This window comes from Dermochelys coriacea, chromosome 11 (genome assembly GCF_009764565.3).
Source record: "Dermochelys coriacea isolate rDerCor1 chromosome 11, rDerCor1.pri.v4, whole genome shotgun sequence".
NCBI classification, from domain to species: domain Eukaryota; kingdom Metazoa; phylum Chordata; order Testudines; family Dermochelyidae; genus Dermochelys; species Dermochelys coriacea.
The window spans coordinates 12,586,843-12,613,560 of NC_050078.2; the positions used below are offsets into that span (position 1 = coordinate 12,586,843).

General features: G+C 41.2%; 1 protein-coding gene across 6 annotated transcripts in view; it reads left to right on the forward strand.

Annotated features, from left to right (window-relative positions):
* KALRN (kalirin RhoGEF kinase) overlaps positions 1-26,718 on the forward strand; it is a 777,539-nt gene that overhangs the window by 539,466 nt on the left and 211,355 nt on the right. For all 6 annotated transcript variants that reach the window (XM_038421355.2, XM_038421356.2, XM_038421358.2 and 3 more), the window contains exons 20-31: positions 896-1,011; positions 3,319-3,441; positions 6,646-6,828; positions 7,961-8,079; positions 9,493-9,559; positions 11,302-11,411; positions 14,914-14,983; positions 15,885-15,974; positions 20,437-20,529; positions 23,616-23,727; positions 24,881-25,071; positions 25,486-25,587. In XM_038421355.2, the coding sequence (XP_038277283.1) occupies positions 896-1,011; positions 3,319-3,441; positions 6,646-6,828; positions 7,961-8,079; positions 9,493-9,559; positions 11,302-11,411; positions 14,914-14,983; positions 15,885-15,974; positions 20,437-20,529; positions 23,616-23,727; positions 24,881-25,071; positions 25,486-25,587 (1,376 nt within the window). The remainder of the gene's footprint in view (positions 1-895; positions 1,012-3,318; positions 3,442-6,645; positions 6,829-7,960; positions 8,080-9,492; positions 9,560-11,301; positions 11,412-14,913; positions 14,984-15,884; positions 15,975-20,436; positions 20,530-23,615; positions 23,728-24,880; positions 25,072-25,485; positions 25,588-26,718) is intronic.

Below are 26,718 nucleotides of genomic sequence, written 5' to 3' on the forward strand. Positions count from 1 at the left end.
TATGCTAGTGTGTAGTCCTTATGTGAGCGTGCAGATAATCAGTTTTTCAGTTCAGTGGCCAAACCGAAAAAGAGGGGGGGAATCATTTTAGGTTAACCTGAAATGAAATGTTTTTTTAATTTTTCAGCGAACTGAAAAAAAATAAAAAATTCATTACAGGTTGAACAAAATGTTTCATTTCATTTTGTTTCTGGGGTGTTTTTACCTTTAAAAAAATTAATAACATGTAAGTAAGATTCAAAGCAAAAAGTGGTTTTGGATCAAAATGTTGAAACATTTCATTTAGAAAATGTCAAAATGAATGTTTCAACTTTTTCTAATGAGGGAGGAGGGGTGTTCAACCAAAACAATTTGGTGAATTCAACACAAATTTACAAAGTGTTTTGCTTGACTCAAATTTGCATTATTATTTTTTTTTTGGTGAAAACAATTGCATCTAAAAATTTCACCCAGCTCTAGTCCTTAATGACTTTGACAAGACTACTCACATACTTAGGTGTCTTGCTGAATTTAGGCCTTGGTCGTCAAGCAGGGCTTGATTGGATGGCTGTTGCCAAATAAACTAGTCCACAATAGCTCCCCATGTGGACTCTGAAATAAAAGTCACTTTATTCCAGAATAATTAGTGAGCTTCTAAAGCAGAGTAATTATTCTGGAATAAAATCATTTTTATTTTGGAACACAGAATGTTCACATGGGGAACTATATTAGCTTTATACTGCAATATTGTATTGTATTTTTGTCACTAGTCTTTTTTAACACAATGGTTTGTTTAAGAAGGATGGTCTGAAGGGCTCTACTCCTGAAAGTTCACCCTTGTGACAGGGAAATGAGCTCAGGCTTTGTTGGTTTATGTCTGCGTCCACTTATAGAGCCATTCTGCTTGGCCCCACAGCCATTCTGAGTGAGCTGCTGCAGAGAGAGAACCGGGTTCTTCACTTCTGGACTTTGAAGAAACGGAGATTAGATCAGTGCCAACAGTACGTGGTCTTTGAGCGCAGTGCCAAACAGGTACTGTAATGACCCAGTCCTGTCTGGGGCTTTTATACATCACCATTGTATATATATATCACCCTTTTGTGCTGGGCTACCACTGCATCTCAGAATCCTATCTGCAGTCTGTGATTTGTACCTGGCAAATGGAAATGGAGGGGAAAACCCTACATTTTGGAGGCATTTTTTAAAAACAAGAATAATAGTTTTATCAATCCAAATTCTCAGCCAGTTTTGCTCAGTGGTTTGAAAGCAAAAAGAATGAAAAATTAAAATCCACACTTAAGACCCTCCTTAATGAAAGGAGCTTCCAAATAAAACTCTCCGTCTTACAGAGCACACTGACAGAGCAGACAAGACTTTGGCCTAGATACAAGAGTAACCTGTAAAGTGGTATGAATTTCCCCTTGGTAGGGGTATTTGAGGAAGTCTGACAGAACCCAGAGAAGTCGCATGTGAATGTAACTTGAAGTCAGTGGGAGTTTTGCTGAATTAAGAACCATAGAATTAGACTTCAAGGATCTGGAAGAGTGAGATGTAGCAGAAAAAGTACCTAACAGGGAAACATTTGTCCCTACTGTAACTTATAATCTTTCGCACCTTCTTCCAGTTCCAGGGCCAAATCTAGCAAAGAGGTGTAAGGTGGTGTTATGTGTGGCAAGTGGGTGTAAGGCAGTCTGAGTGAGTATAAGGAAATATAAAGGTGAAAGTCTCCACAGCTTTCGCCTTGTGTAGTTATTTATAGTAGTGCAAAGTGCTTACTGTGTGAGTGACAGGAGAATTCTGATAGGGCTATCTGTCTATCTCGGGGTAGGCAACCTATGGCACGCGTGCCAAAGGCGGTATGCAGGCTGATTTTCAGTGGCACTCACACTGCCCGGGTCCTGGCCACTGGTCCGGGGGGCTCTGCATTTTAATTTAATTTTAAATAAAGCTTCTTAAACATTTTAAAAAGCTTATTTACTTTACATACAACAATAGTTTAGTTATATATTATAGACTTATAGAAAGAGACCTTCTAAAAACGTTAAAATGTATTACTGGCACACGAAACCTTAAATTAGAGTGAATAAATGAAGACTCGGCACACCACTTCTGAAAGGTTGCCGACCCCTGGTCTATCTTCTGCATTTATATGACATCCATTTCCTTAGTATCTGGGTACCACACACAATATGTTTTTTAAAATTTTGTTATTCTCACAACCCCCGTGAGGTAAGGAAGTATTGTCATCCCTTCTTTACAGATGGGGCACAGAGAGACTTAGGGTATGTCTACACTGCAGTGAGACACCTGTGGCTGGCCTGTGCCTGCTGATTCAGGTTCTCCAGACACAGGCTAAGGAGCCGTTTAATTGCAGTGTAGATATTCTGGCTCAGGCTGCAGCTGGAGCTCTGGGACTCTCACGCCTAGCAGGGTCCTAGAGCCTGGGCTCCAGTCCGAGCCCAAATAGCTACGCCAAAACTAAACAGCCCATTAGCCCGAGCCAGCTGGCACGAGCCAGTGGGAGTGTCTAATTTCAGTATAGCCATACCCAAGTGACTTGGCCAAGGCCATACAGGAATTCTGTGTCAAAGTAGGGAATTAAACCTGGGTCTCCCAAATCCCAAGTTAAAGCCCTAACCGTTGGACATTCCTTCCTCTCATCCTTCCTCTCCCCCTCCCCACTTTGCACAGGTATAGATCACTAAACAAGGGGCAAGGCAATGGAGAATCATGCCTTACATTTGTGCAACTTGCATGCGAGGAGGCTGAACAAGATAAGAAAATGCAGGTTAATAGGTGTAAGAGTTGGGGTGGGGAGGACTCTCACTCATTCTCCTGTTAGCTGGTTTTCCTGGTACAAGCCTCCTTTCTGGCCCCACTCCAGTTGCACAGTGCCATCCTGCCAATACAAAGCAGCTGGAAACCCAGTTGTTCTGGCCACCTCTGTGTAAGGGGGATTCCTGGGTTGTGTTTCACCACTGAACATAGTGTGGCTGAACCAGAGAATCTGTTCTTCCACATGTAAATTCCTCTCACTTAAAATTCCTTAAAAAGAAAAGGAGTACCCGTGGCACCTTAGAGACTAACAAATTTATTAGAGCATAAGCTTTCGTGAGCTACAGCTCACTTCACAGGCAATTTATGCCACTTTACATATCCCCTCTGAATCTGGCCAACTGATGGGTTCTCTTGATGTGTCCTTAGAGTATGTTTTAATACACAAAGCACAAGGTCCCATTGGAACCAAGATCCTTCATTTGTAAGAGTTTTCATAAGAGGAGTAATTCTTGAAATACAGACTTTTTTTTAATTTTCTTTGGTTGCTTTTGCCATTCCCAGGCCTTAGACTGGATCCAAGAAACAGGCGAATATTACCTCTCTACTCACAACTCCACAGGGGAATCAGCAGAAGAAACTCAGGAACTCCTGAAAGAATATGGGGAATTCAGAGTACCCGCCAAGGTAAACAAAATTCTAATTATGGCATCTGCCTTTCGTGAGCCTGTGTTTATGGTTCCTATTTCACACTCCCTTCTTCAGAGGCTTAGAACTGTGCAATAAATATTCTCTGGATTCTGGACTCTGCTGTTGACATTCTTGACCCAGGAGGGAACTTTTTCTTTTGAGAACTGTGACACACCATTTTTTAACCAGTCTTGAGCACAAAAAGGGGATTTTTATGCTGTCTTTTTTGGTGATGGGGTAGTTTTGCTCTGCTCTAAAGCAGGGTGAGCTGATTTGTACAAGGAATAATTCACAGGTATCAAGTTTCTAACTTAGACATAGTGAAACTCCCACCACAAACAATTTTGTAAAAAATAATTGAATAGTTAATTTAGCCTAACATAGCTGAGTTCACCTTGGCCTGGATGGATGTTCCTTCTGTAATTACTATTGCAATTTGTTTAATTGATTCTCTTTGGACTGACTACTTACTACCATCCTATTCATTAGAAGTGCTCCATTGATCCCACTGAAGTACTTCTAATGAATGGGTTTGTAAATTCCCAGGATTAGTTCTGTTGTGTCCTGAGCTTCATTAGCAAGAAACTATTAATTTCTATGGAGCATTTCTGTGGAATCTGGGGTTGTCATAGATTGATGATGGGATTGGAACTGCTTCAGGCAAACTAATCCAAACCAAAGTTAATTTATACACAGAAAATACACTGAATCCACAAGGATATTAACAGTCACAGATATGGATCTAAATTGCTACGCCTGACTACAGCAGGGCACCAGCCTCAGTGTTATGCAGCCTCAATCCACTGTGTATAGAAATGGATATTCCTTAATTCTTCAAGTGAATGTCCATGTTTGTGTGGGCTTCTATCACAGACTTCATGTTCATCCTCCTTCCCTTCTTTTTCTTATAAAAGTTTGTGAGTGAATATGTTGTTTGTGAAATGGGGATTAATGACAAAAGAGTGAAGTGGGTATAACTCAGGGTTCTTTTAAAGCAACAGCTCTTGGAGGTTTTCAGTGCCTTAAGCAACTGGAAAATGTATGCCTCTCCCAGACCATTGTCACCTTCATAAAAAGATGTCAATGAGCCGTTTTCCAACCACAGTATTTTCTTGTCCAAGGTGAAGATGCAAGAGCAAAGGCACTGATAGTTTTGTGAATTACATGCTCTTATGACAAGGTGAAATTGAATTTAATTAAACAATTTGTAATCTTCACACCTACTCCTTCCTCAATTAATTTTCTAGTGCTACTGAGGTGGCCACAGATTCTCCAATTCATGTGTTTTGCTAGTGTAACTTCTAGAACTGCCTTAAAGTTTGAAATCTCCTGAAAGTTTTGTGGAGTAAAACATACATTTGTACATTCATGGCTAGATTTTCTGAGGTGCCAAGCATCTGAAGCTCTTTTGATTTCAGAGAGAGCTGCAGGTGCTCTTCACCTTTGAAAAGCAGGCCATGCAGCATTCTTCAGGACAGAAAACAGATGTACTTTGGGGATGTGATTGACTCTCATTCTGTTTTTGAAGATTAATGTTTGAGTCACAGATGGAACTCAATTTGATTTGTATACTTTAGACATTTGTTTTTATAAGCAGTTTTCACCACAGACAGACTGGGCTCAAATCCTACATCCAGACACCTTCAATTTCTGGGGGGAGTTTGGAATTCAGACTTAAAATCCAGCTTTAAATGTAATTATTGTTCCATTTGTCTACAATGGACTGAGCCAAAACCCCAGATCTGAAACATCCATAAACGTCAGATCCCATGGTGATTGTGGCAGTATACAAACCTCACTAGAATAGAACTTGAACAGGTTGGAAGTCTGGGTATGAATATTATATCTCGGGCCTTTTTTAGTTTTTAATGCTCTGATTAGAACTAGAGCATTGTTTTATATCTGGATCCAGTACTTGGGTAGGACTCTGCGAACTCTATGATCGATCAAACCATATTCAAACTAGTAGAAAGAGAGCCTGAGACATAAGCCCATGTATTAGAGGCCTGGCATGAGGCAGGACCTGCTCACAGAATTTGGCAAGAACAGGGCTAATATTACAGAAATACACATTCCTAAGAAGTACTAGTCACATAGTGCTCATGCAAACACATCCCGATATAAAGGATGGTACAAAAACATTCCCCAAGGATAACAGGAACACACTGAACCTTCCTAAAAGATAAGGTCAGGATGACAGTACATAATAGAAATGTTTTAATTGAACCAACATATACAAAATGATGGGTGATAACTAACTACATCAGGGGGTGATAACTAACTATGTCAAAGGGGCAGTACTAACTTGTTTGTACTGGAGTATAAAGATGTATCTCTGAGGGAGTATCTTTGGCCAGCCTAGGGAGCAGTGGAAAGTCCCGCCATTGACTGAGCTGTGTCCATTGTTACGGGCATACATGTATTAGTGGTCCGGTAGAGTCTGCGGCATACTAGTACCATGCTTTGTCGACAATAAACCTGGCCAGGTGTCTTCTTCCCTTAATGGATCTTGTCGTCATTAGGGGGTTTGCTTGAGGTCTCCATGCCAGCTGTCTGCACAGCGCTGGGGCAGCACACAGAGGGAACACACACAAAACAGCCAAACATCTATCAACATCTAACCACACAAACATCCCAGAAATTTCATTCAGAAAGAAGAAATCAATGACTCAAGCCCACCTCCCCAGCTGATGTTTTGAAGTACTGTTGACAAAATGTTTAAAAGACCTAAATATGGATTTTGAATGATTGTGTATATATTATGGTGGTAAACTTGAAATGTTATCCACTATCCAAAATCAGAGCCATTACAAACAATGATTTGATATTTCTCTAGGGGTTTTGACATCAAAATAAGAAGTAATAGGTTAAGAAAGAAAAGGTCTGTCAACCTTTCATCATATTTTTCCTTTATGCATTTGTGAGTACAGTTGTGGAGCCTTAACCTTCCATATTTCATGCAGGGGATTTCCCACCCTGCAAGGTGAATTCCATTGATTAACACTGAGTCCTCCTTGCAAAAATGGCATTGCCTTGCTGCAGGACAGGCGGGAGTTTAAAGCTTCTGGACTGTACGTATTATGAAATAAAGTCTTTATTTTAGTATGTGTAAGATTGTGAACTGCATCTGGCTGCTGTGTGAATTAAAATCAAAGGAAATAATAATAAACCTGTCATAACCACGGACCATGTTTTGGGCAGCAAACCAAGGAGAAAGTGAAGCTTCTCATACAGCTGGCTGACAGCTTTATAGAAAAAGGACATATACATGCCACTGAAATTAGGAAATGGGTCACCACTGTTGACAAACGCTATCGAGACTTCTCTCTGAGGATGGGGAAATACCGCTACTCACTGGAAAAAGCCCTTGGAATCAATACAGAGGTACTTTAAGTCAATGTCCTGCTGTGATATTATATCAAGCAATCCAGAAACAGATCTATCTACAGAGAAAAAGCTATTCATCTGAGGTCAATAGGCTAACAGAGTCATAGATGAGAAGGAGGAAGGAAGTGCCTTCTACACAAATGCTTGCGCCCATAAGACAGGGAGATTGTATAGATACTGGGGAGGAGTGGGTAATAGATCAATCAGGTAAAACAATCCAAGTTAATTTCATCATAAATCACAACTCCTGTTCCCAGCCTCTGGTCTTGATTTCCACATTCCAGCCCTTACAGCTAAGGTCTGAGAGCTCCCCATCACATCTCTGGGTTCTCCTAGGAAGATGTCCAGTAAAACACAGGAAACAAAAATGTCACACTTTTGGTATTTTGTAGTGGGGATAAAAATCTTTCAGGTATTCATTTTACATCATAAAGAAGCAAAGGACACACACAGTCATCACCAGCAAACCCATAATTTAAAGGCATGTTTAAGGTCTCTGTTTTACTCACCCCTGCTAATCACTGTCTAGATTGGAATGCCAGGGGCAGAAGATAATTGGAAGCAGGTATTGAACCTGGTATTGTGAGGAACTAGTAATAGGCCTTTCTTTCTGAACACGTTGTAGGATAAATACCCATTGACATAGATTGGGGATCAGATTCTGTTCTCCTAACACAGGGGAATAGTCCCTTTAAAACAAATTGATTTAATCTTAGGCTAGATAGAAATACTTTTACACTGAATAATACCTCACTTCCAATTATTGCACTATTTTTGGAGTAAAGTACTACTGAACTAATTTAGCCCCTTAGGTGTAAGGTAAGCAGATTTAGTTCTTTGTCTCCACTTCTGTTCCTAGATAGACATAATGGTAGAGACCTTATTAATACATAATCATTCAATTTTTAAAAAATTCTCTTTAGGTGAAGCATAAATAAAGGGTGCTGTTGATGTCTCTCTCACTCTGTCTCCTTAATTCTTCTGTTTATCTCTGAATTTGTTTCATTTTATTTTTGGCAGTTTTGTCCTATTTTATTCCTTTTTATCTATTTAGTCTTGTGAATGTGCTGCCTATTACATAGCACTGGGATTAGACCCAATTTAAAATCTGTGTTGTTACTGTTTATAGGATAACAAGGACCTGGAACTGGACATCATTCCAGCGAGTCTTTCAGACCGGGAAGTGAAGCTGCGAGATGCAAATCACGAGGTTAATGAAGAAAAAAGGAAGTCAGCCAGAAAGAAAGAGTATGTGCCAAAACACACACTGCCACAACACAGCACATTAAGTGACCCTTTCCCATGGTTACAACCAGTATTAACGACTCCATAATTCCAGCCGGTTGTGGGGCCATGGAGATATGTCTATAGGGGCTTGAATAGAAATTGTGACTGTAGGCTGGAGTGATTTCAAAAGATTTAGTTTGAATTTCTTTGTGATTAATTATTTTCAGAAAGGTTAAGGAGTAAGTCAGAGAAGTGGATTAGTACATGCTGGTTATAATTGAGAGACTCGTTATCACTAGGGTCTTTCTGTCTGGATAAAAGGGAGAAGAGAAAGTTAAAATAATATGTATATGTGCAATCAAACATTGTTTCCCAATTAACCTTTTATGATCAGATGGGGTGAAATCCTGATCCCATTGAAATCAAGGGGGGTTGTGATATTGACTTCAGTGGGGCCAGGATTTCACTCATGGTGTTTAAAATTCTCAGGTTGAGATAGGCTTAAAAGTCTCAGAACTAAAAGTCATATAGGCCAGGCTAAAATAGGGAAAAGCTCTAATTTCAGAGCACACTTTTCGCTTACTTCAGATGTGTTATGGTTCTGAATTTAATCATTTATACAGATGGTCTTTCTCATGCCTGTGAAATATTAAGTGTGATGGAGGGACTGTATAAGAAGTTGTTTGGTTTTGAGGGCATGTTATATTTGTGGTTTTACAAAGTTTGGGCCCAAATTTTCAAAATTTTGGGTGCACAACTTGAGAAACCTAGGGCCTACTTTTTTCAGAGGCGTAGAACATCCCAAGCTCTGACTGACTTCAGTTGGAGCAGTGGTTGCTCAGAAACTCTGAAAATCAACATCTACGTGCCTCAAGTTGGGCACCTAATAACTGAGCCAACTAAAGGGCTACACTGTGCCAACGTGACACTGAGTAGTTTACTCTACTAATAGTTCTACTGAAATCAAGGTACTACTCAACATGAGTAAGGGTGACACAAGGTTGCCCATAAATAGTGGATATTTCTAAAAATGTAGGTGGTGTGGGCCAATTTCAAAGTCCTTACTTATACAAAAGTCCAATACAATTGGTGGGAGTCACATGATTAAGGACTTCAGGACTGCCCCATAGATAAGATACACCAAAGGATTGGAGAAACACATTGTAATTGGATTTTATTCCAGAAGGCTGTTTTTTAAAATGAGGAACTATACTATATGTAAGAGTGGTCCCAAGTGACTAGAAAATACGTGGTATTTTATTCATAAATTTGGAAGGTATGATTATTATTATTTGTATTCCCATAGAGCCTAGGTAATACCAGTTAGGTGGAAGTGCACTGATTTATGACAAATATAGAAGAGAGTTTTTCTCTTTAGTAATTCCATAAATGTGTATTATGTACAAACTGACTGAAAGATCTCCCTCCTTCCAGATTCATTATGGCTGAACTGCTTCAGACTGAAAAAGCGTATGTCAGAGACTTGCATGAATGTTTAGAGGTAAGTTCTTTGCCCTGTAAGATCATAGTATTCTCAGTAATGATACAGCATCCTCGCATATATTTGTGCTGTTCTAGACTGTACAGTAAAGCCTGTGTGTCAGACACTGACTGGCACCTGCAAGGAGTGAGAGGGTGTGTGAGAGGATGCTAAGGCAGGTAGGAGGTTACCTTCAATTCAGCTTCTCTGGTCCCCAGCAGTGGTGCTTAGGGGAAGATAAAGAGGCAGGGCTGCAAAGTGCAGACAATCAGGTTCCACTGGTTGGAGCATAGGCACCAACTTCCTCAATTCCTGGGGGAGGCTCGACCCTCGCTCCGCCACAGGCCTCACTCCCACTCCACCCCTTCACCCAAGCCTCCACCCCACCTTTTTCCACCCCAGCCCCAGCCCTACAACACCCCTTCCCCCCACCCTGCCCCGCCTCATTCTGCCCCCTCCCCTGCTCTTCCTGCCCACAGTCCTCCCCATCTCCCTGAGCACCTCCTGCACACCACTGAACAGCTGATCACTGGTAATGAGAGGTGCTGGGAGGGCGGGGGAGGAACTGATCAGCAGGCTGGAGGCGCTGAGGGGGAGGGAGAGAAGCTGATCCAAGGAGCTGCCAGTGGGTGCTGAGCACCTACTATTTTTTTATGGGTGCTCCAGCCCCAGAGCACCCATGGAGTCAGCACCTATTGGTGGGAGTTGGGGAAGAAGTAGAATGAGCTATTTTTTTACATTGCCAAAAAGGGAAAGTGTTGCAGATATTCTTATGAATGTCTATGTGTAAACATTTGCACCCCAAGTGACAGTCTGAGCTCTCCTCTATTTCTAAAAGCTTCATTCATCCATTCAGAGAGTAGAAACACTTCCATGTGACTTTGGGGCTCATGTCACTTGCAGGTTTAAAATAGTGTAAATGGCGGATTCTCTGTAACTTGAAGTCTTTAAATCATGATTTGAGGACTTCAGTAGCTCAGCCAGAGGTTATGGGTCTATTACAGGAGTGGGCAGGTTAGGTTCTGTGGTCTACAATGTGCAGGAGGTCAGACACACTAGATGATCATGATGGTCCCTTCTGACCTTAAAGTCTATGAGTCTGTGGAAAACTAGGTAATTATGAATAGCAAATACTTCATGAATTAATCCAGAGACTGAAATTTGTTCGTTTAAAACATTCCTTAAATAATTTGTTTATAACATCTCATTAAAAATTGAACTCTGTGCCTGGATAATTTGTGAACAGAAAAAGGATCTGCATCACACTGGTAAATACTTCGTTGTAAATAGTTTGCTAAATTCTATTTAAGGGTTTCCTTTGAGTAGATCTATGATACTGAGGACAGTAAACAAGGTAAACCTTACAGAGGAGGTTAGCATTCAAGTTCCTACATCTAGAACGTGGCTTTATACATAGAATGATAAACGCTTCGCTCTTAAAGTTGTGAACTCATCTTACCTTTGAACTGTTTTCAGTATGTGGTTCTATTTGGCCATCAGCAGTGAGCATTCAGAGAGACAGTGAGCTCTGGTTTTGTTGCCATGATTTCACTTCCCCCTCAGACATCTTTCTCTGTGTCAGCACTTGGAATTTCTTGAGACATTTTTCACGTCATTGGAGCATTTCCATTTTATTTCTTTTCAGATTGTTTAATCTCCAAGTGCACATTTCCCTTGTCAATCTGTGCCTTAGGCAAGAAAATAGGAAGCTCTGATCTTTTGCTTTGCACTTCTTGGTGCTAAGAATTTCTTGTGTCTTCCAGACCTACCTTTGGGAAATGACAAGTGGAGTGGAGGAGATACCTGCTGGGATTCTTAATAAAGAACATATCATCTTTGGCAACATTCAGGAGATTTATGACTTCCATAACAAGTAGGTTTTCCTAATCTGTCCAAGAAGGTTCATTAATTAAAAAACAAAACAAAACAAAAATCCCCAAATCATTCTGTACATATATATATAATGTGTACTGAGAACTGGTACAGTAGTATTTGTAGAAAGGCATGGCGTTATTGATCCAAACTTGGGGAATACTGATTGTTTACTTCTTTGTAAAAATAATTAAAACTTTATTCAAACTTTGCTTATAGCTGATTAAAGACATGCAAGTCAGACTAGTAATACAATAAAAGCTGTTTTATCCAGCATGTTGAGGCAATTGGGGGGTGCCGGTAAGTGAAAAATGCCTGTTAACTAAGAGGGAGGGGATTGGGGTGTAGGAGTGGGTGTGGGGCACAGGCTCTGGGAAGGAGTTTGGGTGTGGGAGGGGGCTCAGGCAGCTGGTTGGGGCACGGGAAGGGGTGCGGGGTGCTGGATCCAGGGAGGTATCCACCTCTGGCGGCTTCCCACAAGCAGCGACCTGTCCCAGCCGCTCCTAGGTGGAGGCGCGGCAGTTGGCTCTGCACGCTGCCTCCACCTGCAGGCGCCGCCCCCACAGCTCCCATTGTCGGCAGTTCCCAGCGCTTGGGGTAGGGGGCAAGTCAGCGACAGCACACAGAGCTGCCTGCTGGGCCTCCACCTAGGAGCAGCCGGGACAGGTCACCGCTTGTGGGGAGCTGCCCGTTGTGAGCATCCCCAGGATCCAGCAACCCACGCCCCTCCCGCACTCCGCGTCCCCTCCCGAACCCAAACTCCCTCTCAGAGCCCACGCTCCACATCCCCTCCTGCACCCCAATCCCCTGCCAGCCCCACGCCAACTGGACTATAAACCGGCATTTCAATGAAGATCAGAAACACAGGTTTATAGAGCTTTTTGGCTGGTGAAGTTCCGGATAAAACAGCTCTTACTGTAATAATATAATTATAATGCTTTGCAGTCTTATAAGCTCTTTCCATCTAAGTATTTCAGAGCACTCTACAAACATTAATGAATTAAGCTTCACACCACTGTGAAGCAGGTATCAGTATCCCCATTTTGGGAAAAAACAGGCACCAAGAAGTTATGTAGTATTCCCTCAATTTTAGAGATGGGAAAAATGGGGCCTAGTTTCAGAGTGTATATACCATATATGTATCATAATAAATTTTTTCCTATTTAGAAGTTAAAAGCCCAGATCCCTAGCCACACAAAACATATTTCAGGTTATAAACAGATTGATGTAAATCAATAGGACCCTTGTTACCAAATGAAGTTAATCAAAATTAGAGAAATAGAATCTCTATCCAACTGGTCTCAGGAAGCAAAACAATCATTGTTATCACCTCTGAATAATTAGATTAAATTATTGTTAAAAGTCTGAAACTCTCTTGTACTCTTAACCCACCTGAAACCCACTGAAGGTCTGCCAGATTTAATCACCCATGCCAAATGTATCCAGCCTGATAAAGATCTTCTCATATTACATGGGTCAAACAGAGCATCAGCAGTCTGGTCCTAAATCAGTGAAGTCAATGGAAGCTTTGCCATTGCTGACATGGGCACAGAATCAAACCCTGTCTGATTCAAGGACTTGATCTAGCCAAGCTGGATGGGAACAACAGACTGCTTGATTTGTAAATTCTATCAGTTTACTGTATTGAGATGAAGTCAGTAAAGTGAACCATTTAAATAGAAGTCTGGAATCTTGCCTGTCAAACATATCATCTCTTGAAAAAGGCTGGAAACAGAAGGAAGGATCAATGGGAGATAAAGAAATAGTCAGTCCTACAGCCACCTATACTTACAGCTAACCTGTAGCTTCCCCTACATCAGGTTGGGACTATACTTTTACATTAATCAGATTTGCATTCACTTATTCTTCCCTTAATGTATATGTGCATGCAATAGGAGTTAGATACACAACACCCAATGGAAACGGATCCCATAACTCCAATTCAAATAAAGAGTCTTCAAATTATACATCAAAAAGTGAGGCAATCTTAGAAGCAAACACATTAAAACAACACTTCGCAGTCCTAAGGAATTGTCTGTGCTTCAGTCAGATAAAGTGAAACTCGTGATATCTTAAACCAGTACCTAAATAGATATGGTCCAACAGATACCATATCACTCACAGATTGTGCAGTCAGCATTAAAATGAACCAGAATGGCCGGTTCAAACTATTTGTATTACATGAAAAATGTCCTATACCTTGTGGATATATAAACTACTAGACCACTTAAAATGCCCAAACTTCTTATTGGTAGATTTCCCTCCACCTCCGTTTGCTACTTACTTGAGCAATGAGGTTGTCTGGTTTTCACCCCAACTCTCCTTTCTCCCATTGTGGTGTCCCTCCCACCCGTTATGTTTGTTTTGCAGTGATTGATGTTTGTATCCTATAGGATTTGCTGTTGTAGAACACAGTAGTGCACAGCACATACAACTGTTTTCACATCTTCCTTTTCATTCTGTTCGGTGACCCTTAAGCCAGAGGAGTAATTTGAGTGATGTGAAATTTTCCATCTTTCAGCAGAGGATGAACATCCCTTGCACTGCTGACCTAGGGAGTGAGTTTAGTCCCAAGGCCCTGGCTGATAACTTGAGACTCGCCCTCAATTCTCTCAATTGCTACCATTGCCTAATTTAGCCTAAAATACTATACAGGGATTGTGGTGTAGTGGACTGAGTTCAGGCTCAGAAGCCATAAACTTCTGAGCTTCTGTCCATGCTCTGCTACTCACACACTGTGTAAAGTTGAGTAAATCACTTAGCTTCTCTGCCTCATTTTCCCGTATGTAAAATAGGGATAATGCCACTAGAGGTGGTTGGGAATTTTTCAACAAAAGGTGTTTTTGACTGAAAATGCCAATTCATTGAAATTTAAACTTTTCATGGGAAATAGTTTTGACAAAACTTTCTTTGGGAAGATTTCTCAGGTTTCTTAAAGAGTGAGAAATGTTCCACAATCACACAGTGGTGAGAGCATTCACCTTTGACTTGCAAGACCCAGCTTTGCCTGAATTAGAGCAAGGACTGGAATTTGCCGAGTGCTCTAACCACTGGGCTATTGGTTATTTTGGGGTGAGTCTCTCTCTGTCTCTCTCTCTCTCTCCCCCCATTTGTCCTGATGTGCAACGGAAACATTTTTGAAATTTTCACAGATGGGAAAACTGTTTCCCGCCCCACTCTAAATATTATCTCCCTGACAAGGTTGCTGTGCAGATGAATTAGTTCATGCCTGCACAGCGCTTTGTTGCCTCTACAGCACTATCCCAGTGCTAAGGTTTGTCATCTTTTTACCTGTTGTTGAGCCAGGGAGCAAACGTTTCAGATGGAGCAGTCGTGTTCAAAGAAAAAAGCATCCATTGACAGTAACACACTTTTTCAATGGCCAGGCCATAAAACACATTTGATTAGCTTTGTAATGAAGATACTTTTAACAGTAATCTTAGCATGGTGCAGATATTCAGCTATACAGAGTAACTAACTCTAGCTGTCTCTCACATTTTCAGCATTTTCCTGAAAGAACTAGAGAAATATGAACAACTGCCTGAAGACGTGGGTCACTGCTTTGTCACCTGGGTAATGAGGCTTCCTGCTTCACCATTTATTATCTCCTCAAACCCAACCAGAAGCAAGCTAAAGATTGGTGCAAATGATACTTTCCTAGTGATGAGTAGAGGACACTTAGAGCTATATTGTGACTTGGAGTGCACATCCGCACAGAAAAGTAAAGGGAACACAGCTCTACACTGCCTCCCTGTTTGCTCCTTCCCTACAGTAGAGGAAATTAGAGCCTTGACTCCCTCCCCTGAGCCCCACCCCACACCCAGCTTTCCTGCACTCACTGGCCAACACAGCTGAGCCAGCCTGGGTGATAAGTGATATAGCCAACCGTAAATTACTACCTCCCCTGGGAGCAAAGCGGAAGTAGGGAGGGCATTGTGGCTCCATTCAGCACTCAGGTATCCAGAGAAGATGTTTGTGTAATGAACCCCTGACCATAATTCCTTCTCTGAGATGTCTCTGTGGCCCCACAGTGGTGAGCTGTGTCCTTGTGACAAAATATAGCCCTTAACTCTGTAACAATTGCTTCAAGGCAGAAGTAAATGTTTTCAGACATTGTTCATGTTTTACCAACAATCTGTTGTTAAATGGCCCATCTTCTGTAAGGGATTGGTGTGTGCAGAGTCTAACACTTACTCAGTACCCCAGAATAAAGCTGAAAACGTTTGCTTGAGCCTTCTCTCTGATACCTGTAGATTTGTTAAAGACAAGCATACAGGTTTAATATTTGGTGCACCTCATGTTCCTCAGCTGGAAGAACAGTTTGCCTTTAATTTTTCTATTTAACCTGCAGTACTCTCATTACAGTAAGAGAAACTGGTTTACTGCATGTATTTATCTTGCTGAGTCTTAATGAGTGATTGTGGGAGCAGAGCAATAGCTTATCTTGCTTTTCCCTTGATGTTTGTTTTCACAGGCAGATAAATTTCAGATATATGTCACCTACTGCAAAAACAAGCCTGATTCCAGCCAGCTCATTCTGGAGCATGGAGGGACATTCTTTGATGTAAGCAGCTCTTGACGTTCTCCATCAGAGCACACACTGTTGCTGAAAAAGAACATTATAAAATTTTAACATTTGTCCTTTTCCCTTCTTTGGTATTTGATTCTTTCTTTCCATTGCAAATATCACATAATGGTTTTCCTCCCACTGGATAATGTATATGAGCATTGTGTGATGTGCAGTCTTCATCACTGGGGAAAGTTGGTCTTAGTAGGGTTAGGCAATCCTTATGGGAACCTTCATCTGGTTTTAGAATCAAATCATTTTAAGGTTCTGGATGGTTCAGATTTCCTCTGGCCTTTCGGTTTCAGTGACAAAATCAAACAAGAGACTCTGAGCTCATTGTATTGAAGTGCCAAAATCCAATAAGGGGATCTCTTCTCACAGCATTTCCAAGATAAGAAGCTAATCCTGCAAAAACTTACTAGACACTTGCCTAAACATGACAATACGTGACCACATTGACTTCAACTGGATTATGTCTAACTGTAAAGCGCTAAGCCTGATAATAAGTGTGTGCAGGATCCAGCCCCAGCTTTGAAGATAGAGGTGGCTCAGTCAAAACATGCATGCTTGTGAATTCTTTATTTGAACTAAATGCGTTCACTGAACCTCTGGAGTTTGGTCCATCTTTTATCCATATTAACACTCTGTTACTCCAGTCCTTTAGGGATCACTATGGGTTATCCTTAAAAGTTTATCTCCTTTCCTAAACACAAAATACTGTCAGTTAAAAATATAATCAGTCAGCAAGGTTCCTATTCATGCAGCTGGTACCATGGTGGTAACTGTATGAATCAACTCATGTGAACTCGTTATAGGCCATTGATTAAATTGTTTCAGTTAAACTCAGCATTTAGAGCTCTTAAGTGAACCAGAAAAATGAAGAGCATAATATTCTCTTTTAAAAATAATTTGCTCTGGATCTCGTAGTCCTCTTTGTAAATTAACCAGCTCCTCTTCCTTAAAGTATATTTGACAGTTAAATAGTTTTACCAGCAGGTGACACTTGTGCCTATTTAATAGTTTAGAAGTGGCTTCCCTGGGATATGGAACATTTCAGGGGATTTACAGATTTATCAGTGTGTTCACACAGATTAAAAAGTATTTGCTCGATAAGCTTTTCCATCACAGTCGCGTATGTTGACTGGAGATCTTCTGATAGTGCTTAATACTGCAAGTTAAAGTTTCAGCTTATTGATGTTTTGCAAGGGCAAGTTCTGTTTTTATGTGGCCAAGGTATGGCTTCTACTATGCTGAAAAACAACTCGGTATGCAAAGGGAGAAAAAGAACATGCCAGAAACACTGAAGGGTAAAAGGTCTTCATAGTCCCATACCTTGTGAAGTCAATTACACCAGTGCAAAGTGGTTGTAAAACTTGCCCATTCTGATGTGGTTAGTGTTTACTTTGCAGTGGTGTAAATGACTGCACAAAGTGAAGGGCAGTGGAGAATCAGGCCCTCAATATAATATGAAAGAAATTAAATTCATCGTTCCAATTCTTCTTAATGAGATTTGGACAATATCCAGCACATCTTGCTAAAAAGATACTCTCTGCAATAATAATCTTCCATGTGTATAGGTTTCAGAGTAGCAGCCGTGTTAGTCTGTATTTGCAAAAAAAAAAAGGAGTACTTGTGGCACCTTAGAGACTAACAAATTTATTTGAGCATAAGCTTTCGAGAGCTATATACATGTGTATAGTATCTCTGAGGATTTCAAAGCACTGCACAAAGTTAGTAAACACTTGAGTCACTCCATCCACCAGAGAAATGCAGCCACCAATGGGACTAAAGTAGCAATCTAGTAAAGGACCTCATTGAACACCCATTCAAGTCAATTGGAATCTTTCCATTTCAGAGATCTTTCCCTAAAAGCACATGGCATTGCTAATCATCAGCGTAGGACAGGCAGCAAGGGAAGACTGCCATATCAACTCTGAAACTACAGGAAGAATTTAGGGAGTCAGAATGTAGTTACCCAAATTGGTACATTTTTGTACCAATTGATTGGGACATTGGAACCAGCACCCTTATTCTTTTGAAAATAGTAGTGAATTCTAACGGACACAAGTTACTTGATTCACCAAACTCGTCCACCTCTTATATCTGTTCTTCTGTAATTCCTAACTATGTATGCCACAGCATTAAAATTGTGTATATTTTCTTCATCCAGTAGCTTCAGAGATCACTGATGTCTAATAGACTTGTTAATTTCTTATGACACTTCTTTAATTAAATATATTCTCCACAATCACCAGATATAATTGTGGCTAGTCATACAGGCCAGATCCCCAGCTAGTGTAAATCAGCATGGCTTTGAAGTCAGTGGAGTTATGCAAGTTCACACCAGCTGAGGATCTGGGACATAGATAAGAAACATTTGATCCCTGTTTCTCTCTTCCATCTGCCTTGTGGACTGTTTCTCTGAATCTGATGCAATTTAAACAAAAACAGAGCTGAGTATTGCTTTCTTATTTAAACTATCATGAGCAAGTTCCCCTTCTGGGAGTGTTGGAGCATGTCAAGGAAGATCTGGCCAGAGCATAGACAGACTGGGTGCCCAAGAGGACACAAAGAAAGTACAAAACAGGGAGGATCTGGTTCAAACAGTTTCCCATATTCTTCCCCTCACTTGAAATATTTTTCTTTCGATCTTAGTAAAAGCTCATGTGTTAGTATAAAGCTGCCCCCAGGCACCTTTGACTTACGTGACCAGCATGCACACAGCACAACATGGTAAGGTTCACTGACCTTGGTGGTGTTATAGGGATTCATATTTCTGCATGGACGGAGTGTCCTTGAACAATTTCTCCAGTGAACTAGAGGCAAGTTTTTCTTCCTCAGGAAACAGGCAGAATCCCTGTGTCTCCTTAGTTAATTCTTCAAGAGATATAGTACCGCAAATTCATATAGTGCTTTCCAGCATCCACGTGCTTTACAAAAGATCCCACTTTACAGATGTATCTGAAATCTTTTATGTCCTGTAGGCAGTATCACATAGCAGTAACTGCTCAGGATGCAGCTCCACACTCTTGTCCTTGTGTGGATGGCAGTCAGAGACTTCAGCACCACACCACCATTCAGCTTGTGTCCACCCAGCAATTTTGCTTCCCTCATAACTATGTTTGCACATCCACATCTCACCTGCTTTCTATGTGTTTTTGTATCAGTGCATCAGACACTGGGTGAGATTTTGTTCTTCGCCTATTAGAGATGCAGCACAGAACTTGCAGCCCAGAGGAAGAGGGGAGGAAACTTTAAGCCCTGGCCTGGGCTTCTCCACAACCCCAAGCATACCTGTCTGAGTTAGCCCTGGGTGGCAGCACTGCCCAGAATCTCTACAGTGCCATGTTCTGTGATCCCACTCCCCATATGTCCTTCCTGCCCTCACCCCCATGCCTCGTGTGTCTCCTATGCCAGGCTGCGTGAAGGAGTCCTCTGGAGGCTGTCTTGCAGTTGTCTGCCTCCATGTCTATTCTGGGGAAATCCTCCCTTGGTAGGAACTGAGACTTTTAGGACCCCTCTGGTTCACTCTGGCCTTATTCAGTGTAGAAGGGCTGGGCAAGTATGAAGATTTCATTGTTTCTGAGCAGCTATCCCATAGCGCATCAGCAGGGCCTCGTGTGCCTTGTGAACATTCACCAGCAGCACATAAGGCAATGCATTCTGGAGTGTCCTACTGCACCAAGAGCTGGGACACAGGAGGGATGAAAAACTTAGTTGCGCAGACAGTACAAAAAATCTGTGCTGAACTGGTTCCAGGAAAAGAATCATGTGCCAGCTGGTACACAATGTTGCGGGATGGGCAAATATCACGGGTGGAGAAGAGGAGGGGTCAGACTATATTGTGCTTTAGCTAGATCCTCAGCTTGCAGAATGCTCCTTGGGGCTATTACCAACTGGAGCAAGTTAGTGCAGCGTCCTGGCTGGCTCTCACCTGACCCATGGCTAGGGGCCAAGAAGAGAATAAGGGAGCTGTAACTGGATCTGTGATGGCCCCTCCCTTTCCTCTGTTATGCTGAAGCATAGAATCTGGCACAGGGCATCCTGGAGGTTAACTAAATGCTCCAGAATGTGAAGAATTATGATAAAGGTCCACCCCAGACATGACATTAATGCAGGATTTAATGTTAAGGGTCTGATTTAAACCCTCACGACTAAGGAAAAACAGTTTACATGACAATAAATACATCCTAAGGCAAAACCTGTGTTATTTACTCAACAGAGTCCTAGCTAGAGTGATTGCACAGAGCTCTCCCTGTTTACAGACCAGAAGAGAACACTAAATAACCCTGTGGTCTATTGTTGTCCTTTATGAAACCACATTATTCTTTGTGTGAACTAAAAAATAGTTAAAGTAAGAACTCCAGGGCTAAAATTAGTTATGGGTGGTTCCATCTGGTATTGGATAAAAGGTTTTTTATGCCTGTATTTAACAGCATCTTGTTTTCACCTCCTGTAGGAAATTCAACAAAGGCACGGCCTGGCCAACTCTATCTCCTCCTATTTAATCAAGCCCGTCCAGAGGATCACCAAATACCAGCTTTTACTGAAGGTACAGTAATGATCTAGTCTGATTAGCCACATTGTTCAGATTGGGTACAAAGGGTCACAGACAGAGTCAATAACTTGACTGGCAGGCACAGTAGCCTGAAGCCACAAGTTATGGGGGTCTAGCACTGGTCACGTTAGGTTCAATTAGGAGCCTCTCTGTAAGCCTGTGCAAGGGAGTTAGTGAGTGTAATGACCCCTCTTACTCCTCTTTGGAAGCTAACTGCATGGTCAGACCCTACTGAGGATTTGAGCAGCTGCTGCAGCTGGGCCCCCCTTCCACATAGGTGGCAAGGAATGGGAAGGAGGGGCCAGGAGTGGATGGAGCCTTGGCTCATCCCTCACGTGCTGACACAATGACCAATGCGGTTGATCTGATGCTGAGGTGGAAATAAGTTGGGCCAGGAAAAGAGCTGTAAATGAGAATCTGACTCAGAAGAGGAGGAATGATCCAATGGTTAGGGAGACCTTGCTGCCACAGTCTTTTTGCTGCAGTGGTTAGGGAGACCTTGCTGCAATAGTCTTTGTGTAACGTTGGACAATGGGAGTTAAGCGTCATAAACACGTTTAAAAATTGGTTAGTTAGTTAGTCTGCATCTCAGTTCCTCATCTGTAAAATGGGGATAATAGCACTTCCTACCTCACAGGGGTATTGTTAAAACAGATATATTACAGATTGTGAGGCACACAGATTCTATGATAATGGTGGCCAAATAAGTACCTAAAATATAGTGTGAAACGCTGCCATGCTGATCTGCTAGTGGCTTGCACACCTTTTGTACAGGTGTAAATAACTGCACAATGAATGAAGGCAATGAAGAAGTTGGCCCACCCAGAACATGTTTCTTGTAAAATGATATGGAAATCATAAATGAATATGATAATGCCTCTAGCAAATTCAAGCCAATTTCTCAATTTTATTTCTGCCCAAGAGGTTCTTTTACCAATGCATTGAAATTAGCAAGTTTTTATAAATGCACACCATAGGGTTAAGTATCATATATTAAAGAAAATCTTTCCCTGTGTTTTAATAACATAAGCAATTAAACTGGTAAAAATTGCAAAGCTCCAATTTACTTTTCACCATTAATGCTGTTTATTTACTGTTTGCATTTCATTCATCTCAGTCAGTGGAAATAAGATGGTCAGTTTCTCTTGTGTTTCATTTATTGGGTATTATACACTATGCAGTGCTGCAGTATTCAGTCTTCCTACACTGCAGGGCAGAGCTCTCAATTCACCTTCAATATGGAGGGTGATACCTACAAATTAACTCTGTCGCCAGCTCAGTCTCTGAAACATTTATACCATCACCTTGCATTTGAGGGTGAGCCCCATCCCAAAAGGACCCAAGGGGACAAGGAGAGGGAGACGAATATAGCTCTTACTGAAATCAGTGGAAAGATTCCTATTGACTTTGATGGCAGTTGGATCAGTCATAGTTGAGTACAGAAATAAGGAGAGATTTAATGGTAGGGAATAACTGTGATAGAAAGGGGAGAAGAAAAATGTAATCTTGAATTGTAAAAGTAGATGGGGAGAAAGACTGAACTGGAAAAGAGAAACATCTTGGGGAAAAAAGTGTTTTGTAGAGAAAAATGCAAAGGATGAAGAACTTCTGAGGGGGAGTCATATGGTATATTACAAATGACAGAAGAAAAGATGCATGAAGAGGAAAAGTAGACACAGAGAGACTGATTCTCCACAGGAAATGAGCTCTGAACATCCAATATAGCCCTAAGAAGAGAAAAAGGAAAGAAGGGGATAATCTAGGGGAAATAGAAGTGTTTTCTTATACAGTAAGTTTGCTTTCTGGAACACTTTGGTCAGATGTTTTAATGACAGTACAGCTGTATCTAATAATAGCAAACATCTGGATGTTTTCCTGGGTTTGGATAGGGACCCCTACCCAACATCTGCCTCTTTTTGGACGCTGGATATCAGCTTAATTTTTTCTTTGAAACGTTGACAGGTACAGCACGGGAATACTTACACACAAATAAAAGACTCATGAGACTAACTTTAAAATGAACAATGGGAACATTTTCTATTGATCTTGGATTTTGAAAATTGATCAGACAGTATCCACTTAAAAACTAACCACCAATAGGAGAGTCTTATATAAGACATGGAAAGTAATTGTCCCATTCTGTTTGGCACAGGTGAGGCCTCAGCTGGTGCACTGTGTCCAGTTCTGATTGCCACACATTAGGAAAGATCTGGACAAATTGGAGACCATTTAGAAAATAGCTACAAAAATGATAAAAGCTTTAGAAAACCTGACCTGTGAGGAAAGGTTAAAAATGGACATGTTTAGTCTAGAGAAGAGAAGACTAATGGGGGACACCAATAACAGTCCTCAAATATATTAAGGGCTGTTACAAAGAGCACGGTGATGAATTGTTCTCTATGTCCACTGAAGGTAGGACAAGATGCAATGGGCTTTATCTGCAGTAAGGGAGTTTTAGGCTAGATATTAGAAAAAAACTTTCTAACTATAAGGATAGTTAAGCATTTGAAAAAATTACCAAGGAAGACTGTGGATTCCCCATCATTGGAGGTTCTTCAGAATAGGTTAGACAAATACCTGTCATGGATGGTCCTGTTTTAGCTCAGGAGGCTGGACTAAATGATCTCTGGGGTCCTTTCCAGCCCTACATTGCTATGATTCTAAACAAAATATATGTAGGGGAAAATCTCACTAGAAATAGAGACAATTTAAGCCTATTTTAGGCCCTCTCTATAGATGACATTTGCATCCATTTAGTTAAACTGGTTCAATTAAACTGGCTTAGTTAAATCACTGCAAACTCCTGTGTAGACACACTTATTTTGGTTTCAGGGTGATCTATTTTGTTGAACCTTAAACTAGTTCTCAATCAGCTGAATCCAGGTTTACAATATACGAGTGTCCGCATGGCCTTTGATGCAATTAAACTTCATCCATTTTAAATCTCACCTTTAATTAACCTGTTTCAACACTGCCTGGAGACAAGGCTTTAGGCTCGGAAATGTAATCTGAATTTAAGTGAGTGTATATTATTCTGCCTGTAAAGAAGTTAATTATATATGGCCTGCGTGTCTTCTTAGGAACTCTTAACCTGTTGTGAAGAAGGCAAAGGAGAACTCAAAGATGGCCTGGAAGTGATGCTCAGTGTCCCCAAGAAAGCCAACGACGCCATGCACGTCAGCATGCTGGAAGGTAGCAGATTCTCAAAATCATGAGGGGGAAAGCTATGCAGGAATTAATCCTGGGGTGTCTTGTTGCCTAGAGTTTGCAGTGACAGGTTTGTGATTGCTGACTGCCCATTGCTCTCAGATGCTTCTCTACTCCTTATTATATTTCTCAGAAATACTTCTTATACCTGTAAAAGGAGTGTTCAAGCAAGCAATGAAGCAATGTCCTACATCTATCTGCGCAGCACCTCATGGGATGGTGATTAAAATTGCTGATGGGCAAACTGGTCAGGAAAATTAAGAATCCACACACACACACACACCCAACCTTGAGCCAACCTGTTTCTGGAAATCTAATATTTGATTGTTTTTCACTCTGGTCTCCGACTAAAAGTAGAAATGCCCTATTACTACAAGAGAATCGGTTCCTGTGAGAATCAAGAGCTATGGACAGTTTATCTAAGGCTTTCACAAGCATCTGGAAGTTTTTTTTTATGAATTGAACCTAAACTCTAAACTGATAAAGCCCAATTCTGATGTCATACCAGTTTTACACTAATATAGCTCCATCGTCTCCAGTGAAATTACTCTTGAACCACATTGGTGTGAGATCAGAAAGGCTCACTGAAGTTTGCCTACCGTTGGTTACACTGACCATATTTTGATAAGCTAAGCTAAAATGCTTTGAATTGCCACATGATACAGTGTTTATCATTAAAGTCTTTACTGTGTCATTTACAAGTAATTAAGATTGTGGTGGCATGCACAGTAGTTCATATATTGCTGCCCCATATACAGTTGTCACCATTCAAATCTTTACAGTGTTTCCCCTTGCCTAATTAATATTACCACGCACAAATATAGTGGAAAGCAGTAAAGGTACATGTAGAACAGCAATATAGGTACATTTCACGCAATATATATGGCATACTAAGTACCACAGAAACAATTCAATCCAAAGCAACAGAGAATAAAGTGAACAATGTTCTGACTGTGACAGTGCCTTTCCATTAATATCCATTCAAGAATTAGTTGCATAATAAAGCATGTGACTCGGTGTTCCTATTCTTTCATAACACTGTAATCCTCTGAACAGTGAAAACCCTGCTTTGTTGATCTTTGGGGATATTGGTTCCAGGAACAAAACTGGATAAAATGTTCTGTTGTGTTTCATTTAGGCTTTGATGAAAACCTGGATGTTCAGGGAGAGCTCATCCTTCAGGATTCCTTTCAAGTGTGGGATCCCAAATCTCTCATTCGGAAAGGCCGCGAGAGACACTTGTTTCTCTTTGAAATCTCTTTGGTTTTTAGCAAAGAGATTAAAGATTCTTCAGGACACACTAAATATGTTTACAAGAACAAACTACTGGTAGGTCTACCAGAATGAGGTATTCTGGGGTTGGGTTTTTTGTAGGTAGAGATGGAAGGGAAGGCTTATTTGTCTCTGCATTGAGTTTGGAATACTTATGCATTCTGGAACCCCATGCTCAGACCTTGTCGGGGTTCACTGAGCCCTGCTATATCTGAAAAGCAAAGCTCAGAGCGTTTCTGGAAAGATTAAAGATGAAGGTGTGCATGGTGGTTGGGGTGGTGGCAGTGGGGTTCATCTGAATTGATCAAACACCTTTCCCTTGCCATCCTTTGCTTCTGGCTGTGTTTTCAGTTTATTTTACCAGTGTACTACATACCAGAGGAGCTGAGCTCCCGCCCAGTGTAAAATCTCTTGAAACCAGGAGGCTCCATTCATAATGTACGGTCTCCAATCATCTCTCCTTCTCACTAGACCTCAGAACTGGGAGTGACAGAGCACGTCGAGGGAGATCCCTGTAAATTTGCCTTGTGGTCCGGGCGGACACCATCCTCAGACAACAAAACAGTGCTGAAAGTGAGTCTTTTGAGCTTGTTTTCTTTGCCTGCAAAGCATTACATTCCCAACTGGGGACTGGGAGTGCTAAGTGAAAGGTCAGATTTTTTTTTCCCTGGAAGCATGCATGTAGTTCCCATTGGAGTCAGGGGTCAATTCTGCCTGCATCTTGGGGCAGAATTTGGTTCTAATATATAACCTGGCACAAGAGGGTTCAATTATGCAGCTGCTCAATCCACTGCAGTCCTCTTCCTATTACAGTCTGTTTTGAAAAAAGAAAAGGAGTACTTGTGGCACCTTAGAGACTAACAAATTTATTAGAACATAAGCTTTTGTGAGCTACAGCTCACTTCATCGGATGCATCCGATGAAGTGAGCTGTAGCTCACGAAAGCTTATGCTCTAATAAATTTGTTAGTCTCTAAGGTGCCACAAGTACTCCTTTTCTTTTTGCGAATACAGACTAACACGGCTGCTACTCTGAAACCAGTCCGTTTTGAGCAACTGCAGAATCTAACTCAGGATGATTCTGAGTTTGGATTTATATTTACATTGGGGACTGTAATTGGTTCAGTTGATTGCCCCTGGATTCACTGGACTAGTGCTTTTCTTCAAACCCACAGAGCTGACAATCATTTCGCTGATTGAATTCTTAAAAAAGAACTCACACTAGATATTTTGTTTGAGAAATACCAGCTGTGCACTGATAACTGTTTCCTCACCAGAGAGCATTTTTTTATTTCTTGTATTAAATATACATGCAGAGATTAACTGCTCTCATGTTGCTTGTTGAACTTACTAGGTAGGTATGGCAAACATACTCTTCCAGTTCGGCTGGATTTACCAGGTATTCCAGCTGCTGTGACAATGGAGTGAGGAACCAACAATGAAACATAGTTGAAACCAAACTTAGGCTTGAATAGAGACTGGGAATGGATGAGTCATTACACAAAGTAAAACTATTTCCCCATGGTATTTCTCCCTCCCACCCCACCCCCCACTGTTCCTCTGATATTCTTGTTAACTGCTGGAATTAGCCTACCTGCTTGTCACCATGAAAGGTTTTCCTCCTTCCCCCCCCTGCTGTTGGTGATGGCTTATCTTAAGTGATCACTCTCCTTACAGTGTGTATGATAAACCCATTGTTTCATGT